The 21,189-nt window shown below is 33.6% G+C and overlaps 1 protein-coding gene across 6 annotated transcripts; it reads right to left on the bottom strand.

Annotated features, from left to right (window-relative positions):
* Positions 1-1,394: 1,394 nt before the first annotated feature.
* LOC120091746 (uncharacterized) lies at positions 1,395-19,689 on the bottom strand. Of its 6 annotated transcripts, XM_090306557.1 has the most exons (5): positions 18,502-19,683; positions 18,335-18,379; positions 4,990-5,063; positions 2,285-2,379; positions 1,395-2,144 (listed from the first exon to the last, which is right to left on the bottom strand). In XM_090306557.1, exons 1-4 carry the CDS (start codon positions 18,546-18,548, stop codon positions 2,309-2,311), a joined length of 237 nt encoding a protein of 78 aa, XP_090162683.1. In that variant the 5' UTR covers positions 18,549-19,683; the 3' UTR covers positions 1,395-2,144; positions 2,285-2,308. The 6 variants fall into 6 exon arrangements, 3 of the variants coding, with proteins under 3 accessions (XP_090162683.1, XP_090162682.1, XP_090162681.1); XR_016524266.1 differs by lacking the exons at positions 1,395-2,144; positions 2,285-2,379 and adding an exon at positions 4,502-4,865 and having other exon boundaries at positions 18,510-19,676; XR_016524264.1 differs by lacking the exons at positions 1,395-2,144; positions 2,285-2,379 and adding an exon at positions 4,502-4,865 and having other exon boundaries at positions 18,502-19,660.
* Positions 19,690-21,189: the final 1,500 nt, after the last annotated feature.

The raw sequence follows: 21,189 nt of genomic DNA, 5'->3' as shown, positions 1-21,189 counted from the left end.
GAACGTGTGGTTTATCTTCTAGTAAAAGTCTTCCAAGGATATTATACGAAGACAACACAACATGCATATTCTAAATCAAATGAGGATATATTAAAATAGATGGAATAAAGCATATTTCACTAAAGCTATTCTAGACTCATGATCTTGAAGAAAATAGTGATTCAATGTACAACAAATTTTTTCGAAGGATAACCTAACAGACTTATTTACAAAATTATTACTAATCGCAACTTTTGAGAAATTGGTGCTCAATATTGGATTCATTAACGGATACAACAGAGGAAGCTATTGAGGGCAGAGGCAATAGTACCCGTCTCAGGTTGCTCTAGTGAAACTGATTGCAAAAGAGGGAAAATCAGCCACATTAAAATTACCTTCTGGGGAGGTCCGTTTGATATCCAAAAATGGCTCAGCAACAGTTGGACAAGTGGGGCTGGGGTAAACCAGAAAAGTTTGGGTGGAGCCGGATGTAAATGATACCATTTGAAAAAGAGTAGTTCAAATAGAATCGAACTTTTGATACTTCTATTCATTCCTATTCTTTCTTCGTTGCTTTTCAATAGCGAAAAAGCAAACGATCGGAATCATTCAATACAACGGTATGAACACGATACCAAGGCAAACCTATAGAAATAAAGGGCAACTCAGAGGTCTCAAGGGATGTTTTCATGAGGGGGAGTAAATATATTGTATTCTTTTTAAGAGTATTAGATTATATGAAATATGTACTCTTTTTCCTTCACTAGGATTTTTTTTCCAATGAATTTTTTCCTAGTAAGGTTTTAACGAGTCATATTTCATATATATAATGGGTATCTAATGAGGAGTATTATAAATATTATGATAATAGATGCCCATTAAATGGACATGCTTAGTGTCCATTGACCATGCACTACTACAAAAACTGTATTACCTGACGTTTTTTTGCAATCAAGTATCAATGTTACTTGATGTTTTTAAAAACATCAAGTAATCCAGTGTCAGAAATAAGAGAAATTTTTTTACTGGTTAAAAGCGTCGAGCTGTAATTTACTTGATATTTTATAATTGTCAAGTATATGGCATATGTTGACTTATTTTAAATGTCAAGTATTTAAATTCTTGACATTTATTATGGATCAAAGTTTTCATAACTTGACAGTTTTTACATGTCAAATGTAATTTATTCTTGAAATCCAAAAACTGACAACTTAATGAGTACTTGATACGTTTTGCTTGTCAAGTTTGTATGTGTTTTTTTTTAAAAAAAAAATATATTATTAGAAATTACCTATAATTACTCTTGTTTTGAGATCCAATAATGATATAATTTAATTGAAGAGGATAATTATTTATTAATTAAATAAACAAACAACACATATATATGAACAATTTAAGCATCAATCAACCCAAAATTTCCACCAACGTAAGAAAGTTCATATATCTTGAACATATATATTGTCAAATAACAACCTCATGTTAACAAAGTTCATAACAAAGTTCAAGTGAACAATTTTTAAGTTAGAAGAATATGAACCCCATATAAACAATTTCAAGAGTATAACTAACTATCAACCCCATTTGAACACATTTCCATACAATCAACCCCCCTTCCCCCACCCCCTATTGAACAATTCCAAAAATTCGTAATTATAGCCAAATTTTCCTCACTATGCTCCCGCCTCCATAAGAATAATGTATCTCACCTTGAATTGTTGTTTTAGCACCTACATATATTAAAATAACATACCAAAAACCACAACATATATATCGAAATAATTTAAAAATTATTAAAATTAAGCACCATAACCTATAAAGTCCTGAAAACTTAAGGAAAACTCAAATAGTAACATGATTCACAAACCTAACATGAAATACAAATAAAAAATCACATTTGAGCTTGAAACTAAATCATTCTTTTGAAATCAAAACATTGAATATGGCTATAAGTTAACCCGTGCATCCGTAAATGTGAAGCTCAACTCAAACTAAAACTATCGAAGGCATTGAATATGATATGATTTGGGAGTTTCAAGCCAAAAATGCGGTTAATCAAGCTACAAACTAAAAAAACAATAGTATATGGAATGAATTAAGTACCTCCAATGAGATGTCATAGTTCTTTGATACATTTTTTCGAAAAGATATGGCAATGGAGTTGGGTCCTATAACAAAAGTTACACATCATATGAAGAAACGAATACATGTACAATGGAAGCGATAAAGGATCTAAAGTATTCTAATTATGTTAATTTCAAAAGATAAACATGCAATAAACATAAAATAAAAAGGATAGAGAGTATACAATCTTTGTAGCCTAAGTTGATTCTCAAATCTGCTTCAATCTCCCCACGAACGGTTCGTAGACCACCATGAGAGTCTTCTCGACTATTCTCCGGCCTTAGAACAGGATGATGGGATCCAGTGAATGACTAATTTTGAGAGGAAAAAGCTAAGGAATTGAGAGAGAATTAGGTTAAGATTTTTCTTTAAAATATCATAAAAGTCCACTTTGCCAAGAAGATTAAACATCATAGAACTCTTCTATTTATAGGCCAAATCATACAGATTTAATTTGATAAGAATTTGACACTTAAATTCCACTAACTCAAAGTGGGATTAGTGTCTTCAAGTACGATTGACACCTAGCAATCCAAAATTAGGATTTTCCCACTAAAATAATGTTGGATTTTTCCACTAACTTGGTCATAGGTCAATTCTTTGATCCTCAAAGTCCAAAGTCAACATTTTGACTTTTATCAAATTTTGACCTAGTCAACAATTTTGACTTTCAATCCAGCTTTGACCAATTTCATTTAATTTAAAAATTAATTATAATAATTAATTTAAAATTAATTTAATATTAAATAATTAATTAGACAATTTAATATTAAATCCAACGCTAATCCTAACTAATATGAATCCCTATTCATAGTCTTGATATTTAAATCTTATTTAAACATCTTTCTCTCTCTCTTCACGTTTAATTCACAATTAAACATTAGGTTAAATATATCGGATATATTTAACACTTTACTCCAAAAAATCAAATTCAAATGCTTCAAATTTGTTTATCACACAATTCTAAAATTTAGTCTGATATGAGCTAGTAGGGGGACCTCATGGACCTATAGATCATGGGCTTCAATGATCTAGGATTAACCGGCTAAACTCTTTAACCCAATTAACCAACATTTGTTTACTACCGAATCACTCCACTAAAGCCCAGTAGTTGCACTCCCCACACTGTAGATATATTTCTATCCGCTCGATATAACCATAATCAGTAAGTCATCCCTTCACAGGTTGTTCGTAATAACGGCTGGGTCAAAAATTATTTCACCCCCGAGATTACATCTTGTTCCTTAAGTCCCACTGATCCTCTAATGAACAATTGGTTTTTTATCCAATCATTAAATTGAGACTCTCTCGAGTCAATGAGAGGGTGGGGCCCCTTGTTCAAGACCTGGAGTCAACACTTTAAAGGGAACAACCTCTCTACTATCCTTAAAAGCGAGTAGGAGTGAATTCTATCTTGCACCCGATGTCCCTAGCTATCTACCCGGTCTTACTCCTGAAATGGGAGGCTTATTGAACCGACGTTGTTGAGTCAACCCTCACCTATGTAAATCTAAGAATAATCCCGAATAAACAGAAATTCATAATTAGCTCAGGATTAAGGTCAAGTTACCTAGGTCATCGCTTTGAAATAGCTAGTCTTATACAGTAAACAACGTTATAAAGTAAGAGTCACTTATTTCTTGGTCCGGTCTTATACAAACTCTTTGCACAGAATGCTCCCACTCAGATGTCTTTACATGAATGATTTAGAATCACATCGTTTGTTCTGAATTCAAAGTGGGTCGCATCTGATAATGTTTCTAGGATAAGATATCTAGACTATTTTGACTATCTACTCGAACTTGATCCACTTTTATGTCGCTACATAAAGTCCAAGTATTCATGTAATAGACATGGATCTTAGTTTATTGGATTTAGGTTCTTTCTAAAATGAAATGAGTAATTCATATATTCAATAACAACTTTATTGAATAAAACCTCATTAACATATTTATTAATAATAGAATAATTTTATTGTTTACAAATTACGAGTTTTAGGATATAAAAACCAACATCATATAACTCCTTAGAGCTTTCACACATAATATAAATATATCAACTCAGAATCCTAAATCAAAATTGAAAAAACGTTTAGATAAGTCTTACCTCAAAACAACCTTGACACTTAATTTGAAGACTATGAATCAGGTTCCAATTAGAAAGTGAGAATTTTTAAGAATCATAAATGAATGAAATATTAATTAATATGCAATATGTCATCAATTCTTTCCTTAAAAGTCAAAATAAATGTTGTTCCTAAACACTACAAAAATGAAATAAGCACATATGAGATATTATCCAAATAACAAGATAAAATGCGATTTCAAAATGACAAATCAACTCATAATTTGGAACCTCAGAAGCAATTATGCAGTATAATAGAACGATAAAACAGAGGACAAGACCATCAATTCTCTTGCATTAATACTAAATTTGGTTACTACAACAATGTTGGTCTAACTAAATTTAGTCCATTGGAGAATTACCTCCTTTATATGAAGAAAAACCACCTATCCCTACCATAATTGAAAATCTCTAAAATTTAACTCCAAAAGCTTAGCCATGTAAGATTCTAGTTTAGTTTAGGAGTTATAAAACAACAAATGCATGTCAATAATAATCATATATAGATGAGATCTTCTCTCAGGAGGTCTAAACACCGGTCTATCTTTTTCTGAAACTGACAATCCCCCTTCAATATTATTCTTTGGTTTTAACAATAGTGTTGTCCTATCTATGTCGATAACTTCATCTCCTTCTTGTGTCTAACCATCAAAACAAACATAACCAAATGGTTACTAAATGCAAGAAAAATGGGAGAAGTAGAAAAATTACATAAAGGTATAAAATATATTGGAAAAGTGAGTTCAAACATAGCAATCAAACTACCTTCATTAGAAAGAAAAATTTTCAAACTTCCAGTCGCCTCCCTCCTTGCAGAAAAGAAGCAAGCAAGAATTGATCTGCAACAAAAAACCCACAACAAAATTAGCCATAATAATATGTTATAATTAGAATATTGGTTTAATATAAAACATATACTTCAAAACACTTCCAAACAAAGCCGAAGGAAGACATAAGAAATAGAAAACCAGATAAAGCAAATGAAATACTGGCTAATGGAAGATGGGATTTGATTTCTCTTGGAGCAAAGACTCAAACTTAGCTTGGTTCAAATTCTTGTTGATTTCAGTGTTGAGAAGTGTCTCCATCTCATCAAAAGCAGTTATGTAGAACCTCAGAGTTAGAAGTGTCTCCTTAATCGTAGCCTTGCTAGCCTTCTTCGAAGGCTTAGGAGGTGATTAAGAGGAAGTTGTAGAAGGAGCCCGTCGGAGGTAGGTTTTTGGTGTGGTTTCGGGGGTTTGGGAGCATCTCCCCTAATTTCTCATCTCTTTTATATATGTAACCTTTGAAAAAAAAAATAAACCACAAATTACTTGACATTTATAAAGCATCAAGTAAAATCGAAATAAAAAAAATCTGAAAATTTCGCCAACCTCCGTTTTTTTTATTATTCTTGACGTTTTTCATCAAATTTACATGTTACAAGTATCCAAAAGTTCCAAACTTCAAGTAATACAGTTTTTGTAGTAGTGATGTGTCATGCTCTCATTTCCTAAAGTGTTGTATGTGTCTTAACATTATAGATTATTAATGACCATGTAATCCACTTCATACTTGTCAAATTGCCTATAAATAGTGGTATTTGGTGGGTTTTGGAATACACATGTTAGACATAATCCAAAATGATAGGTTTCTATTTAATTATTAAATATTTATTTATCCCTACTTAATTGTTGTTTTAAAATGATATTTCTTAAAAAAAAATATATTGTTTTGAATTTATTTGAACTTCTATAAACAATGTATTAATTTTTTTTACAATATATTGACATTTTCATTTTTCATTGACATTTTTGCATGCCTATAGATTTGACGCCCAAACATAAAAGGATAGATTGTCATTTATATTGAAATATTAAAAAACTATCCATGAAACATAAAATTAAAAAAAAAAAAAAAAAGAAAAAAAAAAAGAGAAATAAGTAATCATTAATGTAAAATAATATAAATAAAAAAAAATTTAACTTGCTTGAGAAGTGTAAAATAAATAAATAAAAACTTTTTAACTTGTTTGAGAAGTGTAAAATATTTATTTATTAGTTAAAATTTAATAGTAGTTTTGTTTTTGTAATTTTTTTCAAAATTATTCATCAATTTAATTGAATATTTTTGTTTTTATAAATTATTTTATTCTTGAATTCTGCAAACCATTTCTAATTATCAGAACTTTGAGAACGTACTCTCAATAGATTACAATGTTAGCATAAATATTTAAATATATGTTGAATAGATTTAACCCTAGGACCATTCATGTCAAATTGTCAAGAATAATAACATACCAAATTCCATCAAGAAACTAATGATAACTTCAAGATGATGATAGATGATTATGGTCTTCCTCAACCAAAACTCCGAATGCCCTCATACCTCTAGATGAAATTCAAGAAAAACTAAGTGCTAATTGTTTTAGTATATTGGGGATCATAGCCCTAAGGTCTCTTTATATTCAATTAGAGTTCCTATTAAACCCAAATTCTACCCATTAAATCCATACTCAATTAGGAATCTAGGACCTTAATTAATTAGATCACATAATAGAGCCCAATCTAATAAAATAACCCAAAGTGATAAATTATTAATCCACATACACAACTCATACTTTAATTAAACATATTATTATTTAAATATGTCTAACAATCTCCCACTTGGGCTATGTCTGTGTACCTGATATAATTAAATCACATAAACCTTAAGCGCGCATAAACAGATTATTTCAATAATAAAATTCCCCTTTAGTTCAATCTGGTTCATCTCCTGTATTAGCACAGAATCAAGGCGGCTTTCGTCATTACCCTTGCAACTAAACCTTCCTTGATCACCAATTCCAATATATTCAACGACATAGATCAAATATGGATGGATAGCATGGAAACTAATGCAAAGTGATCTAGATCATGCCTTTTTTCGACTGGTCCAAATTCCTTAATGAGATCATTCTAAAAACTTTATGCTAAATTGCTTGCATGATAAACGAGTTCAGATAATCAAACATAAACCATCAACTTTATTCTATATAGAAAATAAACAAATAAGGTCACAGAACATCCTCAATAACAAACTCCCACTAAACCATGGAATCAGAAAAGTGACTAACACCCATGTGAGTAACATGCACATGAAAAACTTTAAGTGGTAAACCTTTAATCAATGGATCTGCCATCATAAAGTTTGTTCCTATGTGTTCTATCGAAATTTGAGCATTCTAAACTCTTTCTTTAACAACTAGAAACTTCATGTCTACATGCTTTGACTTCGTATTGCTTCTTATTGTTGGAATACATCATTGCCGACTTATTGTCACAAAATAATTTTAGTGATCTTTCTATGCCAACCACTATCCGCAGCCCAATGAAAAAATTCCGCAACCATATTCCATGATTGGATGCCTCATAACATGTTATAAACTCTGCAGCCATGGTAGAAGAAGTCATAAGTGTTTGTTTAACACTTTTCCAGGATACAGCTCCTCCATCCAACATGAAGATATAGCCTGAAGTGGATCACAAAGTGTCTTGACATCCAGCATAATCAAAATCAGAATACCCAATGATCTCCAAAACTTCTAATCTTCGATAAGTGAGCACATAATCTTTTGCTCTTTGTAAAAACCTCATAACCCGTTTGGCTGCTTTCCAATGATTCATCCCTGAGTTACTCAAATATCTGCCTAACACTCCAACTATGAACGTAATATCTGGATGCGTATATACTTGAGCATACATTAGACTTCCAATGGCCGATGCATAGGAAACCTTCTGCATCTCCTTAGTATCAAGTGTGGTCTTGGCGCATTGACCTAAATGAAATTTATCACCTTTAGCGATCGGGGTATCTCCAAGTGCACAATCTTTCATGCCAAATCTACTTAAGATCTTTTCAATGTAGTTCTTTTGTGACAATCTCAAAATACCTTGAGAACAATCTTGCAGTATTTCAATTTCTAATACAAAAGAAGCATCATCAAGATCCTTCATCTCAAAATTCCTTTTGAGAAATCTCTTAGTGTCATGCAATAAACCTACATCATTACTAGCTATGAGTATGTCATCGACATATAACAACCGAAAGATTGATTTAGTCCTACTGAACTTGTGATATACACAATCTTCCATTATGTTCACCTCAAAACCAAAGGGGGAATTTGTGATACCATTGACGAGAGGCTTGCTTGAGACCGTATATGGATTTCTTCAATTTGCACATCATAGACTTTGAATTACTGGACACAAAGTTTTCTGATTATACCATATAAATCATCTCATCAATGTTCTCATTGAGAAACGTAGTTTTTAAATCCATCTAGTGTACCTCTAAATCAAAGTGAGCTACAAATGCCATGATTATCCTAAAAGAGTCTTTCGATGAAACCAGAGAGAAAGTCTCTTTGTAAGCAATGTCTTCCTTTGGAGTAAAACCCTTTGCAACAAGACGAGCCTTATATCTTTCAATATTGCCATGTGAATCCCTTTTGGTTTTAAATATCCATTTACAACCTATGGGTTTCAATCCTGATGGCAATTCGACAAGTTCCCAAACGTCATTGTCTTTCATGGATTTTATTTCCTCTTCCATAGCACTTATCCACTTTTGAGAGTTAGAACTTTGTAAAGCTTGTTGGAAGTTGATTGGATCATCTTCTATTACGCCCACATCATCCTGATGTTCTTGAACAGAATATAATCATCTGGAATTGCACTTCTTCTCTCTCTATAGATCTTCTTAATGGCACTTCTTAAGGTTGTTGAGTTTGAATTTCAGGTTCAACAACGGGGACTTCAATGTTGTCTTGTTCTATAATTGATCTAATAATGAAGTTAGCAATTAGAGCATGAACATCATTTATAACCATATAAAAAAAAGAATCCAATTCCTCCTCAAAGACAACTTTCCTTATGTTATCTTCCCCCTCAAACTCAACATCCTCAAGGAATCTAGCATTTCTTGTCTCAAACAATGATTTAAAAGTGGGATCATAAAACTTGAAACCCCGATAGCGCTCAGAATACCCAACAAAATAGTAGTTAATAATTCTTAAGTTCAATTTCTTTCATTAGGCCTATAAGGCCTAGCCTCAGCCGGACAACACCAGATGTGAAGATGCCTAATACTAGGCTTCTTTCCTGTCCACAGCTCATAAGGGGTTTTGGCACTGCTTTATTAGGTACCTTATTAAGGATGTATGCTACAATCTTTAGTGCCTCACCCCAGAGGGATTCTGGTAGAGAAGAATGTCATACTTCTTACCATATCTTTAAGTGTTCTATTTTGCCTTTTCGCTACACCATTCATGTAGGGTTTGCCCGACATAGTGTATTGTGGGACGATTCCACATTCCTATAGGTATTTGGAAAAGGGCCCTGGACGTTGTTCACCTGATCCATCATATCTACCGTAATATTTACCACCACGATCAGATTTACCAGTCTTAATTTTTTTTCCAAGTTGAAGGTCAACTTCAGCTTTGAAAGACTTGAAAACGTCCAAGGATTGAGACTTTTCATGAATTAAATATAGATACCCATATCTTGAATAGTCGTCTATGAATATAATAAAATATTGTTGTCCATTCCAAGAGGCCGTAGGGAATAGACCATAAATGTCTATATGTATTAGTTCTAAGACATTTGAGCATCTGTTGGCACCTAATTTTCTTATGTTAGTCTGTTTTTCCTTAAAACATTCCACACAAAGAATTCCATCTGACACAAGTCTCTGAATTCTCTGTTTAGAGATATGACCTAAACGCTTATGCCATAACATAGCAGAATTCTCATTTAATTTACGCTTTGTACTACATGAATTGGATAACAGGTTCTTGTTAAATGAAGCAAAAGAATCAAGCATATAATAGACTATCAATTAAAGAACCGGTACCAGTAAGCTTAGAATCTTGAAAAAGACTAACTTTATTATTTCCAAAAGAACAAGAAAAACCAAATTTATCCAAACTAGAAATAGAAAATAAATTCCATCTAAATGATGATATAATAAAAGTCTCATTCATATCCAAATAACAACCAGTTTTTAAAAATAATCTAAAATTTCCAATAGCTTCAACTGGAACTACTTTTTCATCGCCCACATAGATGAATCTTTCAGCATCACTTGGCAACCGGCTCCATAAGCAACCCTGCATTGACATACTTATGTGAGTAGTAGCACCAGAATCTACCCACCAAATATCTTGTGGTACAGAAGCTAAATTAAATTCAAAACAAACCAAAATAAGAAGTTTACCCTTCTTTACACACCACTTGGCGTACTTGGGACAATCTTTTTTTGAAGTAACCTTTCCTTTTGTAGAAAAAACAAGGATTTTCAGTAGTTTGTTTCTTGTTTTTATTATGCTGAGATGTCCCTTCTGCAATATCCATAAACTTCCTTTTCTTTTTATCACGAGAGCCTATTGCCAAATGAGCACTTTCTGTCCTTTCTCTCAAAATCCTATCTTCTTCTTGCACACATTGTGAGATAAGCTCATGAATACTTCATTTATCCTTCTGAGTATTATAGCTTATCTAAAATTGAGTGAATTGTGCAAGAAGAGAGATAAGTGTCAGATGCATGAGTAAATTTTCATTTATCTCGATATCAAATGCCTTTAATTTACCTACGAGATTGGAGATTTCCATAATGTACTCCCTTACGTTTCCATTACCTTTATACTCCATAGAAGTTAAGGAAGTCAACAGACTACTTGCTTCCCCTTTCTCATTTTTAGCAAAATAATTCTCAATTTAAGCAAGGAACTTATTAGCATTTTCACTTTCCATGATAGAGCCCCGAAAAGACTCCGGAATGGAGTGCCTAATGATCATCAGACACATGCGATTTGACCGTTCTCATTTCTCTATATTAACCGTATTTGGCTATTCCTGAGTAGAAGTAAATTTATCGGTCCTTAATGCAAGGTCCAAATCCATACACCTGAGAAGTATCTCTAGTCTTTCCTTCTGAATCTTGAAGTTCGATCAATTCAACTTAGGGATTGAACCCAGATTTCCAGATATTTGAGTAAGACCAACTGAAACAATAAACAACAAAACATATGCTCACAATTAAAATATAACAAAATAATTTCACATATGTGGTGGACTGATAACGGATAGAAATGCACGTTATCATAGTGCTAAGTTCTTAAACAATATTGGATTGCGTTGATAAAACATGTTAAATTGCGTCCAAAAGACATCAGATTCATATATTGCGGTCACATGCGTTCATCACATTAGAACAGTTGATTTTTGTATTTTTGTGCAGAATATGCGATGATGCAAGGCGGAAATTACGATCATAGGAAATCATTGGTTGAGCGCAGCATTACCGCAAGGCTTTGTGGTGATCGTGTTCGCAAACATTTGCTCAAGAAGGATGGCCACAACTTGGTCGGCACAACATGGTGGACGCATCTGGGTGAAAGGCTAATTAATCGTGATGGGACAGAAAGTTGATGACAGTCGAATCCCAATTAAGTTGACAGCCGCTAACGATAACAAGTACATTCAGCTTTTTGGTGACAAATATTCGGTGCATCAGTCAAGGAATTAAAGTCATTCTATCTGTGAAATCATGAGAGAGAAGTCGCCGTTCACCCTGGATGTCTATAAATACCAAAGGCATCCTTCAGAAAAGGGGTTCACCATTCCACCAGTTCAAAAATTCATACGTTCGGATCGTACATCTTTGTTCATAGTTTTCCTTTCGTTTTAAGGCGGAGCAAGAGAGGAGCGGTGATGCTGGAGATCATTCAGAGAAACTCGAGAGAGAACCTTGAGGCGTAGAAGCAGAGAGCGGGCCGACTCTTACGAGAGAGAGTTTATCTTTCGAACACGAGTAGAAAAACAGTGTAAAAGGCTGGACAGCAAGAGATTGCTACTAGGATCTTTATTCTATACTTTGCTACTAGGATCTTTATTCTATACTTACATTGTTATTTTGTACTTCATCTTTATATTTATACAATGGAAGTTCTATTTCTACATCTGTTCACTCTCTTAGCACGCATGAGTAGCTAAACCAGTCGAATGGGTTGAGAAGAATTAAGCTAACATAACCTAGGAAGTTCATTGCTTGCGATTATCTTGTGTTATGCTGTACCAAATATCCCTTTAGAACTACTTGAGAGAGAGTCTGAAGAAATAACCTAAGACTCAAGATAGCTAGGTTAGAATATAGACTCGAAAGAGCAAGATTAGAACTGCATAAACAAGAGATAGGGACTTAGAGATAAGCTCTGTTTGCCAACCTGCATCGCATGCATCCTGGAGACAGGAATGATATTATGTGGTCGCCTTATTTGTGTCTGTGTTAATCTGTCATCACGTACATAAAAATAGAGGCTTATGTGTAGGTTCTATAGACTTATCGCATATATCACATGCGTTCTAGCATGAGAAGCCGTAGCATTCGCATCGAGAGATGGTTTACTATTGTATGCATGTTGCATGATCGCAAAGCATGAATGCATCCTAGGAAGTGTTAGCTGAAACCCTTCTCAACCCGTTCACCGCATTTGTTATTTTTTTTATCGTATCATCGCAAACAACAACCTCAACAACTGTTTATTTATTTGGTTACCGCAAAGTTTTCCTAAAAATTACCAACGCAACCTTTTTTCACAAGTCCCTGAGTTCGACCCTGGACTTACCAGGAAACTCAGTGGAGTTTACACTTGTATTCCACTGAGGAAACTTGAGTGCTCAACGCAATTTCACCTTTGCATATCATCCATAATTCACTTCATAAAAATCAAGCATCATGGGCCCCTTTAACAAGATACCTAACACAACATTGATGTTCAGCCTTTGGGCAAAAAGAAACATTGATGTGCAGCCTTTGGGCAAAAAGGCCAATTGTAAATGACACTCTCAACGTAGTAATCAAAGTATTGACAATTAACTATGTAAAAAAAATAGCCTTTCTTTGGACCGACTATTTTTCATATGAGCAATCCTTATAATTGCCATATACTCATTATCATATGCATACCCACAATTTGGCCAAATAATTATCTTCCTTTGGCAGATAATTATTTGCTAAGTTAATGAATATGCACATCTTATATTTTAGAATTAAATTAATCTAGATAACAGAGACTACTTTGGTAACATATTATTTTGACCAAATCAATCTAAAACATAAGACACAATAACACAATAATATTATTATACAAAAACAAAGGAGGAAGAACACCAAATAGTCTTTACCAATATTCACTTAATAATTGCATACACATAATACAATTAAAGCAACATAAACATATGATTATCGTTAAATATCATCAATCAAATTCAAATTTAAATTTACCGCATGATCAATAAAAACTTGAATCTACAATATAATCAATTAAAATTGAATCCACAACATGGTTAATCAAATTTAAACTTGAATAATCAATCGCTCTAGATTCAAATTCACAAACCTTAAGATAAATGTCTACATAAGCATACAACAATTGTTTCCAATTGAAAACCTAAAATATCAAACTTAGATTGAACACAATAATTTGAATTACTACAGAATTGACAAAATCCATCTAATTCAAATTAATAATTCAAGACATTAATCGAATTGAACATCCTGATTTCAATCCAAGAAAAATTATGAACCAATTCCTAACTAATTAGGGATCACTAACGGTTGGATTAAATTCTACTAAAAGTTCAGATGGAAAATAAATCCCCTACCTCAAATGAATCCTCCAAAATCGAAAGAAACATTCTCCTTTTGGGTAATTTTTAAATTGGGTCTTTAGAATGTGTTCTACCACAAACGTGTTCGCCGTCATGACGTCGAAGACGTCCCTTTGCCGGCGAGACCTACAACCCAAAAACGGTGCTTCCACCAATCGACTATGGGTTATTTTATTTTATTTTTTTTAATACTTTAACCATCTTTATCGAAGAATTGAGTCTATCAATGGTCGATTAATTTAAATCGACAATCTAACATGAAAGATATAAGGCTCTGATACCACTTGTTAGCATAAATATTTAAATCTATGTTGAATAGATTTAACTCTAGGATCATTCATGTCAAATTGTCAAGAATAATAACATACAGATTCCATTGAGAAAATAATGATAACTTCAAAGGATGATAAATGACTATGGTCTTTTTCAACCAAAACTCCAAACGCCCTTAGTGGGATCTCTCTCTAGATGGAATTCAAGAAAACTAATTTTTTTTTGTATATTGGAGACCATAGCCTAAGGTCTCTTTATATACTAGTTCAATTAGGATTCCCATTAAACCACTCAATTAGGAATCTAGGGTCTTAATTAATTAGGTCACATAATAGGGCCCAATCTAATAAAATAACCATGAATTATTAATCCACAAACATAGCTCATACTTTAATTAAACATATTATTATTTAAATATGTCTAACATACAAATCACTCCTTAAAATTTTAAATACTATCGTTTTTTCCTATAAATGACTTAGATACTTTTAACTACATAAAACACTTCGTAATAATCAAATACACACTGAGGATGTATTTGGATTGATTATAGAAAAAAGTGTTTTCCAAAACAATCATTTGTATTTGGTCTGTTTTCAAATAAAGGAAAATTAGCCAACTTATTTACAAATATGGAAAAATGTTACTATCTATCAATGATAGATTGCGATAGAAGCCTATCGCAGTTTATCATAAGTCTATCGCGGTCTATCACAGATAAACAGTGACATTTTGCTATATTTGAACATATTTTCAGTAGTTTTACAATTTAAAATAATTACCATTTTTATTTAAAATCTTTTAATTAAAAAAAATCTTTTTAAAATACATTTTGAAAGTGCCTCAAAAAGTTATTTCGAGTACTTATTAAATACTTCAATTTTCTCCAAAATGACTTATTTTCAAAATTAAACAATTAAAAAATTAAACCAAACACACACTTAACCTTTAATAATATTATATTAAGTGTGTATATATAGTACACCCCTTCTTTGTCACCAAGAATTTGGCACCCTCCTCCTAAAAATGGAAAAATTCGGATGGACAATTTTCAAAATAATATATAATATGTAGGATACTATTGTTCATCACTTAGCGTTCGTTGGTGTTCCTGGTAACAAAAGACGAGGTGTAGTTTTATATATGTATGTATATATTTGATGGTCAATTTATGAGACATAGGAAGTTAGCTAAAGAGTGAATCTACCAAACATATATAACCTATGGAGTATTCCAAAGTATTTATCTCAAAGAGACTATAAGTGTGTTTGGTTTAATTATTTAAGTATTTTTTTTTAAGTAGATGATCATCATGGATTGAACCCATGATCCCTTGGTCCTTTGATTTTTTTAATGTTCTCACTACTATTAGGCCAAAACCATAATGATTTAACAGTTTAAGTGCTTGATTTTGAAAATAAGTTATTTTGAAAAAAATTGAAGTGTTTGTTAACCACTCAAAATAATTTTGAAACACTTTCAAATGTATTTTAAACAATTTGTATCAAAACGGTTTAAATAAAAATGACTCTTTGAAAAACATTAATAAATCCAAAGAGGTCTTATATTTATATGAGATGGTTACTAGTAAAACTTTCGACAAGTTGAAACAATAGTAACCAAGTAAAAATATGGTGAGTGGGTTGATGAACTTAATGGTAATGGAGGATTTAACTAGTTTTTGCCCTAAATAGAATGTAAAAATATTAAAGTATTATGTATTTATGTATCTTGGTAAGTACAAGGGTAGGGTATTTATATATACAAGGATACCCTAAAATAGATTACAATAAACTCTCAACAACCCACATATTTCTCATAATTATTAACCAACATCTTCCCTCAAACTCAAGGTGGTAGAGTAGCAACCAACTTGAGTTTGTGAAGCAATTGATGAAAGTGACTGGGAGACAAAGCTTAGGTGAAAATGTCTGTCGGTTGCTCTATAGTATAGATATATCACAAGATGAGTGTATTGCCCAGAAGATGATGGTGAACAAAATGGCAGCCATTTTCAATGTGTTTGGTACGTTCATGAAAGATATTGTCGTGGGCAATTTAGATGGCAATACAATTTTCACAATGAAGGACAGTGGCAAATTGCTGAGGAACACCCATATTAGCCAGAAGCCAGCAAAGCCACAGTGACTCAGATGTAGCATTTGCAAGGGCACGGTATTAGGATTCGGTGCTAGAACGAGAAATAACAGTTTGTTTAAGAATCACCTAAGTAAAAACAATAATCTATGATGGAACGACGATCAGTAGGGTCACCAACTCAAAGCATCAGAGTAGCCAGATAATACCAAGGATGACTGAGAAGAAAATTGGAGTCTATGGCCAAGAGTGCCTTTGACGTATCGAAGAATGCAAAGAACGGTAGTAAAATGTATAGATCGAGGAGCAGCCATGAACTGACTAACAATGTGAACAATATATACAATATCCAGTCATGTCACAGTAAGGTAAATGAGACTGCAGTTGCCGATAAAGGGTGTCATCGCCAAGAGGAACACCGTCAAAAGAGGTCAAATGAACATTCAGATCCAGTGGTATCGATGATGTTATTGAGTCAGTAATGTCGGATCGAGCTAGGAGATCGAAATCATATTTAGCTTGAGATAGGTAGTACCCATCAGAGCAAGATGAAACCTTAAGACCAAAAAAGTAACTGAGTGGTCCCAAACCTTTCATTTCAAAGTGTTTTCCCAGATAGGTTTGCAAGTCAAACATAGCATGAGGATCATGCATGTAATGATTATATCATCAACATAGAGAAGAAGAAGAACAATACCGAAAGGGATATGCTATGTAAAAAGAGCGGTATCGTGGGAACTAGAAGTAAACCCAAGTTGGGTGATAATGGAACTGAATGTGGGAAACCATGCTCACGGGACTTGTTTCAGACCATATAAGGCTCGTCGGAGACGACAAACTTTTTGAAGTGGAGGAGTCGTGCCAGACAGAGGTTTCATATACACCTCTTCGGATAAAGTTCCATTGAGAAATCCATCTTTTATATCCATCTGTAGGAGAGGCCATTGTTTGGCAGCAACAACAGCTAAAAGGCTTCGGACAGATGTCATTCTAGTTACTGGAGCAAATGTTTCTTCATAGTTAATGTATTCTTGAGAGTAGCCTTTAGCAACAAAGAGAGCCTTATAACGTTCAATCGAGTCATCAGAATGTGTTTTGATTTTATAGACCAACCAGTTCGACTAAAGACTAAATAGTAGAGAAACAGTGAAAATTCTGAAGATGAGACGAAGTCTATTTACCCAGGTGAAGCGATGGACAGGAAAGACTTGTAACGCCTCAGGATCCCTCTCATTCAGATGTGATATCAGTTCATTCATGTACCCCTCAGGGATCCCGAGGACATGAAAGTATGGTTAAGAAAGGCTTAAAAGAATTGAAAATTACTATCTATACCAACAAGGTGCACCTTTCTTTTCGGTAGCTCAATCATAAGAACTCCAAAGTTAAGCGTGCTTAGTTTGGAGCAATCCTATGTTGGGTGGCCTCCTAGAAATTTTTCTAGGATGCATGTGAGTGAGGACAAAGTATGCTGAAAGGACCTGTGTTGGTTTATGGAAACAGATGGTGATACCGAGCGATCAAGAAGAGAAGCAGTTTGAGTAGGCAGAGAGGTTGTGGAAGAGGATGAATATCATTGGAATCCAAAGTTGAGTCAAGAAGAAGAGAGATAGGGGTAGAATCCAATATTGGGTGGGATCAGTAAAGAAAAGAGGAGAATTATATAGAGGGGTATAGAAGGAGAGACTGGAAAACATACGATGCTCCCAAAAGTAACATGATTATAGACAGGATCCCAACAACAAAAAGCTTTATGCTCAGTCCCATAGCCAAGAAAACATCACAAAAAGACGAGGAATAGGAAAAAGATAAAATAGGTTGTTTTGCAAGTTTACAATTGACACAATCAAAGGGGGAAATTTTTTAAACATTATCTAAGTTGCCAATAGAAAATAACTTGTGAAATTTTTCAGAGGAAGCATGACCAAGACGAAGGTGCCATTAATATAAGGCAGATCAGTAACTGGTGCAGAGATAGATTAAAAAACAAGAGAGACAGATCAAGAAACAGGAAGCTGAAGAGAATTGAGCTTGAACAACCATCATACCTTGCACTCCGTACCAACGATTTGTCCCGTTTGCAGATCCTGAACCTGACAACCATAAGGAGAAAAAAAACAGTTAAACCAAGATCACACAGTTGACCAACAAAAGCAAGGTTGAAATTTAAATTGGATATATGATAGGTATATGGAAGATTGAAGGTTGAACTAACAATGGTACCGATATGAGAAATGGACATGCAATTCCCATTAGCAGCATAAATGGAGGGCAAAGTTGGAGCAGGAGTGGAGGAAACCATCAGTGAAATATCAGATGTCATATGATTACAACAAGTAGAGTCAAGAAACCAAGAATTACCTGATTTGGTTGTAAGGGCAAAGGAGTTCGAGAAAATTACCTATTCTAAGGAGTCTATAATGGTATGGATTGGAAACCTAAGAGAAAATTGGCCAAGAGAGGAGGAGGTAGCTGCAACAACATATGAGGAATTAGTGTGAGTCATATCCCTTGGTTTGATGGATCTATACGGGGGTCAAGGTGGTCAAATAGGATAATTGATCAAAATGTGACCATGTTCGTGACAATGTCTGCACTCAATTGTAGGAAAATGAATAAGTTTGTGACCATATACTGCATAATTTTTGCAGGGGAGTGATGTAGAAGACTTTGCCATTATAAAAAAGAACAGTGGGAGCAACTACAGGTAAACCAATGCAGTCAAGACATCAAACCAGTGCACCAAAAATAAGCCAGACTAAACAGAACCGGACAACTGAACCAGATCGGTTCGATTAAGTTGAACCGGGCTAAACAAAATGGATAACTAATCAGCACGGCTCGGGCTCAATTAGGCATGGCTCGGCTCGACTCAGCTCGAGAGATTCGACTCGACTAGGAGATGTGGCTCGGCTTGACTCGACTCCGGATCTCCGCAGGCAGACACTTCGACGAACGAACATTGCAACGAGCGCTTCGACGGTGGAAGAACTGAAAAATCTGGGACGCAGCTGGATCTGGTGATGATAGTTATGAACAGAACAAATCGGAACAAAGCTGCGCACGAACGGACAGAGAACGAAGAGCGGACGAAACAGTGGGTCACAATCTGCTAGACGAGAGATCGAGCTTGTGAAACGGTCCGATAGAGGCGAACGACGGGGTTCGATGGAAACGAGTGGCAACGGAACCCATGGCGAGAGCAGAAACGACAGAGCTAGAAGAGAAAGAAAACAGGTGTTGGGTCATGGACGACGCACGAAATCCAAGGATTGATGGCAAAAGATGGGGGCACAGATTACGATGGTATGCTTAACCATAATTTGGATTCTGATATCATGTAGAAATATTAAAGTATTTTGTATTTCTGTATCTTGGTAAGTATAAGGGTAAGGTATTTATATACACAAGGATACCCAAAAATAGATTACAAGGAACTCTCAACAACCCACATATTTCTCACAATTATTAACCAATATAAAATATGTACTTGCAACTGCAAAGACTATGACATTTTTAGGTGTGCACACTTAGGAGACTAAGTCATTGATTATATATTTCTATGGTCAATTTGGACTTAGATAATTAAACTCACAATTTTGTTTAATGTTAAAGGTGATTTGCCATATGTCTAAAGTCAACTAGTGTCATTTTACTTCTAGACACTTATCTTTTGTTGTTGTTTTATACCTTTTGTCACCAGCCAATTCTTTTAATATTGACAAAAGTGAGTTTAATTCAATAATAATTAGCATAACTTTTCGTCCTCGAGATTGACGATTCGATTTCTCATCTCCATAGTCCACTTTTAGTATTGAGTTTTGATTTTTTATGCTAACCTAACAACCCGTTTAGACTTAACAATGCGCAAAAATTTCACTAAAACTAAATTGCACAAAAAGCTTTCACATTTTTTAAACCACCCATGCAATTGAATCCAAAGAGAGAGTTGGAAATAATAAGACCTAGACTAAACTCAAGACGATTTACAAACGAGAAATTGCTAAAACTAACCGAAAAACTAAAAACTTTGTTCAAAAGAAAATGACATACTTTTTATTTATTTATTTACCTTTTCGAGGAGTGAAATTATCTTATTACCATTGGATTACAAAAATATCAAATGTTCAAGAAATTTCTCCATGCTCTTAATTTGGTCTCTATCTTTTTTTAATGTCTTCTTTTCTCTCTCTCCTCTCTCATTCCAACTTTTTCTTTTCGATTTCCATCCACAAAATTTTTCTTTCTCTCTCTCTCACCTTTATCTTCTTCTTCTCTTTTTCACATTTATCTTCTTCTTCTTTTCTCTCTCTCATCGCACCATTGGTTGAGCACCCACAACACAAAATGTTGAAGAAAAACATTGTATGATCTAAATTCAGGAAAAAATGAATTTTCTTGAGTTTTGTTGTCAAATAAGCTACCTAAAATGAAGATATTTCGTTATTTTGCTCAATTTATAAACATGGTTGGATAGAACATTAAAAGGAGAAAAAACATTTGAAAATATGTGGTCATTCAACTAAAATGAAATTAGATGAAAGAAAATATGACAAATAAAATTACACGCACATGCGAGATGTGTAGTGGGAATATGAGATAAGTCTATTTGCCAAAGTTTTTATTTGTTTAGTGTAATTGTACATTTGTACTAAAAACATAACCAATATTTTTTTCTTCAAAATCCGTACTATTTGGCTCATAAAACCTAGAAAACATTTGAAACGATAAAATTTTCATATCATCCACATCAAATTAATTTGTTGGCAATATTTTATTTAAGTACAACAAATAGAGATGTGAAGATTTGAACTTTCGACCTCAAAAAATATAACATACCAATTACTTTTAAGTTATATTATTTTAATCTTTACAACTATTTGTTAAGTTTTATAAGATTTGC

This window comes from Benincasa hispida, chromosome 11 (assembly GCF_027475165.1).
Source record: "Benincasa hispida cultivar pf3 chromosome 11, pf3_genome.v1.1, whole genome shotgun sequence".
NCBI lineage: Eukaryota > Viridiplantae > Streptophyta > Magnoliopsida > Cucurbitales > Cucurbitaceae > Benincasa > Benincasa hispida.
This window is presented reverse-complemented; position numbering and strand designations above follow the sequence as displayed.